The sequence below is a fragment of the Hipposideros armiger genome, unplaced genomic scaffold (assembly GCF_001890085.2).
Source record: "Hipposideros armiger isolate ML-2016 unplaced genomic scaffold, ASM189008v1 scaffold_11, whole genome shotgun sequence".
NCBI classification, from domain to species: domain Eukaryota; kingdom Metazoa; phylum Chordata; class Mammalia; order Chiroptera; family Hipposideridae; genus Hipposideros; species Hipposideros armiger.
This window is the reverse complement of record NW_017731361.1, coordinates 3,939,665-3,950,403: the sequence shown is the minus strand read 5'-3', so window position 1 is coordinate 3,950,403 and position 10,739 is coordinate 3,939,665. Positions and strand designations below refer to the sequence as shown.

At 40.0% G+C, this 10,739-nt stretch overlaps 1 protein-coding gene and 1 pseudogene across 2 annotated transcripts in view; one reads left to right on the top strand and one right to left on the bottom strand.

Moving 5' to 3' along the window:
* DIAPH1 (diaphanous related formin 1) overlaps positions 1-10,739 on the top strand; it is a 96,188-nt gene that overhangs the window by 67,455 nt on the left and 17,994 nt on the right. For both annotated transcript variants that reach the window (XM_019662930.1, XM_019662938.1), the window contains one exon: positions 9,485-9,583. In XM_019662930.1, coding sequence (XP_019518475.1) covers positions 9,485-9,583 — 99 coding nt within the window. The remainder of the gene's footprint in view (positions 1-9,484; positions 9,584-10,739) is intronic.
* LOC109392595 (putative G antigen family E member 3) lies at positions 4,806-6,800 on the bottom strand (annotated as a pseudogene).

Sequence of the window (10,739 nt, the reverse complement as noted above, 5' to 3'; positions counted from 1 at the left end):
TGATCCGATCCTCTGCTTCATCTAATCTACTGGTGATGCCTTCGAGTGTGTTCTTCATTTCAGTTATTGTATTCTTTAGTTCTAACTGGTTGTTTTTTATGATTTCTCTATCCTTCTTTATGTCCTCCTTAAGTTCCTGAAACATTCTTATCATCAGTGTTCTAAACTCTGTCTCTGAAAGGTTGGTTACCTCTGTTTCATTTAGTTCCATTTCTTGAGATTTCTTCTGATCTTTTACTTGGAACATGTTTTTTTGTTTCTTCATTCTGGCTGTCACTCTGATTGCTTTGCTGTATTAGATCACCTAGAAAGAAAGAAAAAAAAGAAAGAAAGAAAAAAGAGAAAAAGGGGGAAAAAAAGGAAAAGAAAAAAAAAAGGGGTGGGGGCCTTTCTGCCCACTTTAATCTGCAGACCACTTGCTAAGCAATAGAGAGATTCTGGGCGACTCAGCACCAGCTGTTGGGAGGAAGGGCTCAGTGCATCATGCGCCAACCTCCCTCTAGACTTGAAGTAAGCTTTCCACAATTAGTTGCTGTGTGCTTTGGAACCGTGCTCACAACCAAAAATCCTCACAGGTTGTTGCGGGCTGTCTGCTGCTGCAAAAAACCCTCTGTGGCCTGCAGAAGTCGGAGCCAGGGACCAGGGGCTCAGGGTGCCCCTGGCAACACAGCTCTAGGTGTGCGGGGCAGGCCCCCAAGGCACCACAGGGTGTGGTCAGTGGCCCCCACCAAGTCAGAGCAGCATGCACTCCTGCATCGGCAGCCAACCCACACAAACTCGCCTGGAAAGCCCCGGCCGAATCACGTAGGCGCACAGCTCGCGGCCCCACGCTTCCAGGAAAACTCCCTGTCTCAGCCTGTCCCAATCAGCCGCTCTAAGATCAGGCCGAGCAGCCCGACAGCCAATTGCCACCCAGACAACTCTGCACGCGCAGTGCGGAAATCGGGGACCTAAGGCAAGTCGCGCACTTCCAGGTCCCAATAAGCAGTCTGTTGTAGTCGGAGTGCGCTTACCTGGCATTTCCCTGGCTACGCAGCACAAACAGTATGGAGGGTGGGGATCCAAAGCCGCATATGCAAGCACCCACGCACACACGCACTCCTGCGCCAATTCCAGCAGACCAATGCAGTCCCAGACCTGAGCCTCTCTGGGAGGGCCCAACCCTGAAAAAATGGCGCCCTCCTGTGCACTACTCGTGTGCAAGCTCCACACCAGGGGAACAATGGTCCCAAAAACCTCCAGCTCCCGTGCCAAAGGCACTCAGTTCATTCCTTCCTGGAGGCTCCTGGGCCCCGCTCACAAAGCTACTCCCTCCATCAGGAACCGGGTGAATGCTCACCAGCGAGCGAGTCGGTTTGCCAGCTCCACTGTTTCTCCAGCTGCCCTTAGCCTCACCAAGTTGAGCAAAGAGAGTTCTCAATATTTTATACTTCCAGCTATCGTAGAACTCCTCTTTCCGGCAAAGTAACTCGGGGGTGGTGAGTGTGGTGTGGGGCCGGAGGGTCTCACCACCAACCAGAGAAGCCTCCCTACCGCTGAGGTGTCCCTCATGGGGTTTGCCCTCTCTCCTCTCTGCCCCCTCTATCAGACTTGATGTGGCCTCCTCTTTAAGTCCTTCATTTAGAGGTTCTGCTCATCTAGGGTCCAGGGAACTTCTGAGGTTGAATATCTTATAAATTATTTGTAATTTTGGTGTGATCCTGGGAGGTAGTCGGAACAGCATCTGTCTATTCCGCCATCTTATCGGAAGTCTCTTCTTTGTTATTTTTAATATTTTACACATTTACTTTCTCTGCCCACCTGTCTAAAGCTTCCCTGTGAGACTGAAACCCTGGGACTCCTCCCAGCTCCAAGTCATATTTAATAGTTAATATCTTTCTCCCCAGCTTTATTGAGGTGTATTTAATATGCCAAAACTTGCACATATTTAATGTATATATTTTGGTGCGTTTGGATGTATGCATACACCTATCATCACTACAATCAAGATGATAACATATCCATCACCTCCAGAATATTTCTCATGTCTCCTTTTTTTATTTTTGTTTTTGTTTTTATTTTTATGGTAAGAACACTGAACATGAGATCTACCCTCCTAAGTTTTTATGTGCATAACACCATATTGTTAACTGCTTCTATCCAATTCTTCTCTTTTTGGGCCTCCAATTACACATATATTAGACCTTCTCACATGTCCTTACACTCTTTTTTGTTGCTTTTCATCTTTTATCTCTGTGCTTTAGTTTGTATCTTTTTTATTGACCTGTCTTCCAGTTCACTAACTTCTACTGTGTCTCCTGTTAAACCCATCCATTGAACTCTTAATTTCAGTTATAATAATCTTTAATTCTAGGATGTCCAGTGATTTTATTTTTTTAACTTTAGTTCTCTGGTGAACTTCTCCATCTTCATCTATTTTTATTTTTCCCTCTATATACTTGAATGTGTTAACTGTAGTTATTTTAAAGTGCTTGTTGGCTAGCTCTAGTGTCTGAATCATGCATGGGTCTGTTCCTATTTGGTTTTTTTTCTTGCTAGACAGATAAGAGTGGGAGCTGATCACCTTAATCCAGTTAGGGAGTAAGTTGTGCCAAGGCTTGTGGTTTGGGAAAGGCCTGCTCTATCTCTGGTTCACCCCGTTCCTAGAGTGTAGGCTTTCTGGGGCTTCCAACTGCAAGCCTGTTGTTTTCATCTTTACTCTGAGGATGTAGCCTTTTGGGATCCCAGCTTATGAGGAGAGAGTCTCACATGAGACTCTCGCCATATTAGGCAGAAACTAGACCTTGACCCCTGTCCACCCTTGCCACACAGAGCTGTCAAACTCATTGGCACAGGGCTCCAGTGTTTTGCTTATCTCTTGGGAGCAGTTCATCACCATCTTGTCAGCTCTTCCATGCTTTCAAAGTGATTTTTAAAAACATTACACCAGCATTTTAAGATATTTCCCATGAGATATTTGGTCCCTTTACTGGAAATGGAAATTCTTATTTCTTTTCATTTTTATGTGATGATTTATACCACATTGAAAAATTAAAATTTCATGTAATTAAATTAGTCTGTCTTATACTTTATACCATCTTGATTTTGTGTTTAGTCTTAGGAAATTTTTCATTTATTCAGAATTATATTGTATTTCTATTTTTAACATTTAGATGTTTAATGTGTCTGGAATTAATTTTTGTGAGTAGTGTAAAGTTAGGATCTGTTTTCCTTCAAAATGGAGAGCCAGTTGTTCCAACACTATTGATTAACACCAGGAATCAACAAACTATGGCCAACCCCTTTTTGTTAATAAAGTTTTATTGGAACACAGCCATGCCCATTTGATTACATGTTGTCTATGACTTCTTTTATATTGTACCAACAGAGTTGAGTAGTTGCAACAGAAACTATATGGTCTACAAAGCCTGAAATATTTACCTTCTGGTCATTTAAGAAGTTTTCCAACCCCTGGATCATCCTTTTTTGCATTGATCCAAGTTTCTACTTTAGCATATACTGAATGTTTCATATTTATTTCTGGAATCTCTTCTAATTCTTTATTTATTATTAAGAACTTCATATGTTCTTTCAGTATCACTCATAATTATTAGAGCCTTACACTACTGTATTTTATTGGCCTTGAAGATACAGTATGTTTAGTCAGGTTTATTAAGGTATAATTGGCATATGGTAAAATTTATATATACTATATAAAATTTTGTGTGTACAGTTCTTTGAATTTTGACAAATGTATACAGCTATATAGCTATCTCAATCAAGATAAAGAACATTTTCATCACTCTAAAAGTTCTCTCCTCCCATTTGTCCATCCCCTCTCCTCACCACCTGACAACCACTGATCTGTTTTCTGTCCCTAGAGTTTTGTCTTTCCCAGAATGTCATTAATTGGAATCATAAACTAAGTAGCCTTTTAAGGCTATATTCTTTCACTTAGCATAATGTATCTGGAATTTGTCCATGATGTTGTATTCATGTTCATTCCTTTTTATTGCTGAGTGGGATTCCATTATATCCATTCACTGGTTGTTTGATGGACATTTGGGTTGAATCTAGTTTTTAGCAATTATGAATAAAACCAATAGAAACATTTGCATACAAGATTTTGTCTGGAGATACATGTTTTCATTTTTCTTGGTCAGATACCTAGGAATGGGATTGTTGGGTCATATGCTACAATAAATGTATATTTAACTGTATAAAAAAGTGGGAAACTGTTTTCTAAAGTAACTACCATTTTTTTCTCATTTCCACTAGCAATGTATGAGAGTTGCAGGTGCTTTGCATCCTTACTAGCACTTAGTATCACCAGTTTTATTTTTTAAGTTTAGTGATTCTAGTGGGTTGGGCATTATAATTTTAATTCCTAATTGATTTAATTCCTAGTACATATTCCTGATGACTTAATGATGTTGAGCATCCTTCCCTATGCTTACTTACCATCTATATGTCTTCTTTGATGAAGGGTCTGTCCAAATCTTTTGCTTGTTTTAAGAAATTGGGTTGGTTGTTTTCTTATGGTTGAGTCATGGAAATGTTTTATATGTTCTGGATACTAGTCCTTTATCAGATATATGTTTTGCAAGCATATGTTCCCAGTCTGTTGCTTGTTTGTTCATTTCTTAACCATATCTTTCAAAGAAGAGAAGTCTTTAATTTTGATGAAGTTATTTGTCCTTTTTTTCTTTTCTTTTTTTTTTTTGAGAATGCTGTAAAACTTCCTTGAGAGAATTTTAACAAATATCCCACTTAACAGTTTGCATTCAGTTCATCTTCCTTTAATCCTGTGGTTGTCCTTCCCCTGCTTCTAACGTGTAAATGGTTTCTAGTTTTAGTAACAACCTCCCCCTTGACATCAGGACCATCTCTGTCCTCACCCTCAGTTTTTGGCTGAGCCAGTTCCTGGAGATCAGCTTTCCAGGTCAGGCCCTGCTTCTGGCATGTTCATGGATTCTAGTTTGGGTAAAATATCCTCCTTGACATCAGGACCGTCTCTGCCCTCATCCTGTGTTCAGCTGAGGCAGGTCTTGGAGATCGGTGTCGGGGTCAGGCTTTGCTTCTGGCACTTCATTGGGCTCTAGATCTGTAAAATCTTGCCCTTGACATCAGGACCATCTGTGTCCTCACCCCAGTCTTTGGCTGAGCCTGTTTCTGCAGAACAGCTTTCGGATCAGGCCCTGCTGCTGGCATTTGAAAGCACTGTTAAGTTTGATAAACATTCCCAGATGACATCAGGACCGTCTTTCCCTCACCCCCAGTCTTTGGGTGAGCCAGTTCCTAGTGATCAGTTTCTGAGTCAGGCCCTTGAACCTCAGGTGCTCCTTCATCTTCTTTCTCGTGATCGGGTGTAATATCTTTACTCTCAGTTGGTGGCTCCTCTTCAGGTTGTTCATCACTGGGTTGCTGGGCAACTATAGGTCCAGCGGGCTTGAAAGACTCTTGATCTTCTAGTAGTACTTTCCGTATGGAATCATGATCTTACAAACTCACTCAGATATCACACAGTTGAGCCCCACACTGGCGAGAAAGCACTTTTATGTTTTTTATGATTTTTTACTGCTGTACAGCAAATCACCACAAACTTATTGGCTTAAAACAATGTAAATTTATCATCTCACGGTTTCCCTGAGTCTGGAATCCAAGTTGGGTGGATCTTTTGCTGAAGGTCACACCAAACTGAAATGAAGGTTCTGGCTGGGCCACGTTGCTTTCTGGAGCGTGGTGTCCTCTTCCAAGCTCATGTGCTGTTTTACTGAATCCAGTTCTATATAATTATAGGACATAGATTCCTGTTTTCTTGCTAGTCATCAGCTAGGAGCTCCTACCTCTTAGAGGCTTACCACCGTCCTGCCACGCGGCCCTCTTCACAGCGTAGCAGTTTACTCTTTCATGGACAGCAAGAGAGCATCTGCTGTAGTTTCGAATCTCTGACTTCTCTTGTCTGACCTCTAATCCCTTGTTTAGAAGGGCTTAACCCGAGGAGGTCAGTCCCACTCACACTCGAGGAGAACGGTTATGTACAGAGTATGTGCACCAGGAGGAGGGGCCAACTTAGGATTCTTCCTACCGCATAGTTTGTACTTTTTTGTTTCTAAGAAATTGTTGCCTACCCCAAAGTTGTGAAGATTTTTCTAATTTCTTTTAGATTTGTAGTTTCAGGTTTTCCATTTAGATCTGTGGTCCATTTGTATGTATATACATGCACATACTCATTTACTTGTTTGAGATGTAATTCACATGTCATAAAATTCACCCTTAAAAGTGTACAATCCCATGGGTTTTTTTTTTTTGTGTGTATTACAAAATGGTACAATCACTGTCACTCTCTAATTCTAGAACATTCTGATCACACACAAAAGAAACCCTGACTCTATTAAGCAGTCACTCCCCACTTCCTCTTCCCCCAACTTGGCAACCACTAATCTACTTTCTATCTCTATGGATTTGCCTATCTTGGACATTTTGTATTAATGTAATCATGTATTATGTGCACTTTTGTGTCTGGCTTTTTCACTAATCACATGTTTGTAAGGTTAATCCACGTTGTAGCATGTATCAGTACTTCATTTCTTTTTATTGCTGAATAATATGCCATTGTATAGGTATACATTTTGTTTCTCTCTTCATCAGTTGAGGGACATTGGGTTGTTTCCACTTTGAGGCCATTATGAATAGTGCTGCTATGAACATTTTCCTTTTTATTTATTTTTTTACTGAACTGTTTGAGATAAAGTACTGACATCATGGCCCTTGACCCTTAAATTCTTCAGCATGCCTGCCTCTCCCAAGTACACGGACATTCTTTTCCATAACCACAGTGAAATTTTCACAGTTAGAAAATTTATCATTGATATAATACTGTTATCTAATATACAATCCATACTCAAATTTTACTGGTTTAATTAGTGATTTTAAACATCTGAAACAATTACCAATTTTTTTTTTTTAAGATTTTATTGGGGAATCGGGGGAGGGGAACAGACAAGTTGCTGTCCTTTTGTTCTTCAGTCTAGTTGTGGAGGACGTCGCTTCATGGGCCCATGTTGGTATTATCATTGTACTCTTCCCAGGTGAGGCAGTCGCTTGCCAGCCACTGGACAGCCGTTCACGGCGGCTCACGCTGGCTGCCGGCCCGCCCCACTGCAGCCTGCACCACCGCCGGCAACTTGGCAGCCCAGCTCCAGGTCGAGCTGTTGTTCACCATCTTAGCTGTAGAGGGTGCAGCGTCACTGGCCCTCATATGTGGGATCCGAACCAGGGCCCTGTTGCTCAGAGCTGGCGTCCCAAGCCAACTCCTAACCAACATGCCACTCCGCCGGCCCCCATTTCTTTTATTGAGGTTACATTCACATAACATAAAATTAAACATTTAAGGTGAAAACTTCAATGGCATTCATAAAATGAAGTGGAAAGTGTTCCACTTTCTGTTTTCTTAAAGAGGTTGTACAAAATTGGCATTAAATTTTCTTTAAATGTTTGGCAGAATTCTCTAGTGAATCCTGGACCAGATTACCTTCTCAGGAGCCTTGTAATTATGAATTCAGTTTTTAAGTGGTTTCAGTAGTATTCGAATTATCTATTTCATCTTGGATGAGCTTTGGTAGTTTGTGGTTTGGTCCATTTCTTGTAAGTCATCCAATTTTTGAGTACAAAGTTGTTTGTATTATCCCCTTATTATCCTTTAAATGGCTTCAGGATCTGAAATGATACTCCATTTCATTCCTGATATTAATAATATACATATGTCTTCTCTCTTTTTATCTTTGTCAGTCTTTCTAGAGGTTTATCTATTTAATTGATTTTTTTTTTTATGGCTCAAGATATGGTCTTTCTTGGTGGATGTTCAATGTCACTTGAAAAAAATGTTTATTCTGCTGTTGTTGGGTGAAGTGTCCTACATATATATATGACCCTGTTGATTTTCTATTAGTTTACCAATTACTGAGAGTAGGATATTAATGCCTCCAAGTATTATTTTGGTTTGGCTATGTTGGTTTCTTTTTTCATCTCTCAGTTTTGTTTCTTATATTCAAGGCTCTGTTGTTTGGTACATACACATTTAAAATTGTTAAGTCTCCCTGCTGGATTGACCCTTTAATCATTATGTAACATTCCCCCTTTGTCTCTAGTTATTTTCTTTGCTTTGAAGTCTACTTCCATGATAGTAATATGGCCTCTCCGCTTTTTTTGTTTTAAGTAATTATTTGTATAGTATATCTTTTTCAGCCTTTTATTTTCAACCTATCTGTGTCTCTGTATTTGAAGTTAAGTTTCTTATAGACAGCATATTGTTATTCCACTTTGCCAGTGTTTTGTATTGGTCTCAGCGTAGTGATGTGATCAGCTAGGAATGCCTGGAGTATTCACCTGGGCCAAAACAACTCCTGGCAAGCCCCCACAAACATTTCCCCCACCAGAGCCAATGTTGTGACTGGGCCATACTGGCTCTTGTGGTTCTTATGATTGCAAGACACACCTCAGCAACAACCATCCCAACCTAGGTAGGATGGGAATGAGCATTCACATTTATAACACAGGTTTAAAAAGATCAAGATGACACATAAAAAATGTCACAAGACACTGACTAATTAACAATGAAAAATTAATTGTTGAATGAGGTATAGATAACATATACCGTGAAAATTAGTTCAGCTTATTGGGGAAAGCTTCACAGAAAAGGACGAATACATTGGCTTTGGATAGTCTGAAAAAAGTGAAGGAGAGTATTGTACCTTCTTGGTGTGCACCAATATGGTATTTAAGTAATAAGATCCTACTATTTTTTTTTTAATGCCATGAGATTTGCAAAGAGGAATACTAAAGTCCTTACCTTGTCGAGGAGAGACTATATATACTTATAACAAAATCAGTGAGAGGACTTGCAATAAAGTATAAGAATCAACAGGGATGCAGAGAGGCATTTTGGGAAATCAAATATAAAATCAAAAATTTTATAGGAAACTCATGCTTACGATGAGCTTGAAAGATAAATAGGATTTTTAATAAGAATAAAAGGATAACATGGTGGAAGACTCTAATGCAGCCAAACTAAAACACTGAGGCTGACCACCGGTTTTTGTGGATAAAGTTTTATTGGAACACAGCTATGTCATGTATGTATTGTCTATAATTGCCTTCATATGGCAGAGTTGAGACAAAGCATATGGTCTGCAAAGCCTAAAATATTTACTGCCTGGTCCTTTACAGAAAATTTACTGTTCCCTGCAAGTAGATAAGATGTAAGTGGGAAAGCATTATTGATAACTATTAAAAAAAAATAAAATGAGATATTTATTCTAGTTGGAGCGGACAGTCAGTAATAGGAGGATGGGTGGTTAGAGGAGGTGCGCCTTGCAGGAATACAGTAGGGAGACCGTTATTAATAGAGAAGAAGTGAGGGGTCTTTTGGGGCTGGGACAGTAGTTCAGTGATGCACAGATGTGGCTTGTCCTTAATCATGTTTTTCTAATCTTTCTCTCTCTAGCCAAGAAGGATCAGGAAGGTGGAGAAGAAAAGAAAACTGTGCAAAAGAAAAAAGTAAAAGAGTTAAAGGTGTTGGATTCAAAGACAGCCCAGAATCTCTGTGAGTAACTCTGTGATCCAAACTACTTGAAATGTGAAGTTCTTCCAAGAGCTTAATTCCGGTGGACCCAGAAACTTCTATTTGTTGTGTTCCTGCTCTATGCCAGGCATTGCATAGTGAATTTCCAGTATCTCATTTCATCCCTTCAATAACACAGCAAGATAGTTAGTATATGATTTTATGGCTAAGACTTTCAAGAATTTGCCTAGTTACACAGTAAGAGACAGGTCTAGGGTTTGAACCTCGGATGTTCTTATTTCAAAGACCTTACTGTTTCCACTGCATCCACAGAAAATCTACGTCAAATGTTCTAGCTATTTTACATTCCGTTCTTTCTCACTGTCTTTTAAGTATTTCCTTTAAATGCAGGCACTGGCTTGACTTCAGTTAAATCTAAAATAACATTGTGGTTTAGAATAAATAATGTAAATCCTGGACTTCTCAGAGTTGGATCATTAACTCCACAGAGTTCTGTTCTGAACTTGTTAAATATACTCATAACTCTGGTGGCAGAATTTCAGATCAGAATCTCCTCTGCAAAGTTGATATAGGTAGTACTTACTTGATCAGGATGGATGTTCATTTTTTGTTCATTCCAACTGTTGATCTCCCTAATATTAAAGATTTAAATATTTGCTCAACAGATATTTGAGGATCTGTCATGTTGCAGGCTCTATTAGGCACATACCAGGCTCACGTTCCAGAGATGAAAGGAGGGTATATTGTCTATAAAACCTTCTCACAGTCTTGCAGTGTGGCTGTTGTCCCCATTTTTCCAAATGAGAAAACTAAAGTTCAGCTGTTATGACTTAGCCAAGGTCACACAAGTAATGAATAAAGTCAGTGATAGAATGAGAACAGTAAGCCTTTACATTATTCTTGTCTATATAATCTTAGATCAATGACAACAAATATTATTAAATAGTGTTTGTGGGTAAGTCCTTTTATGGAGACTAATAGGTAATTCCTCTTCTCAAGATTAATCTCTGGGACCATAAAACATGAGTAATTGTGGGGGGCCGGCCGAGTGGCTCCGTTGGTTAAGAGCTCGCTCAAGAGTGCGAGCTCTGAGCAACAGGGTCACTGGTTCGATTCACGGCCTGAGCTGAGCTGCCACTGAGCTGCCAACAGGTGGCAGGATGGCTCAGCTAAAAAA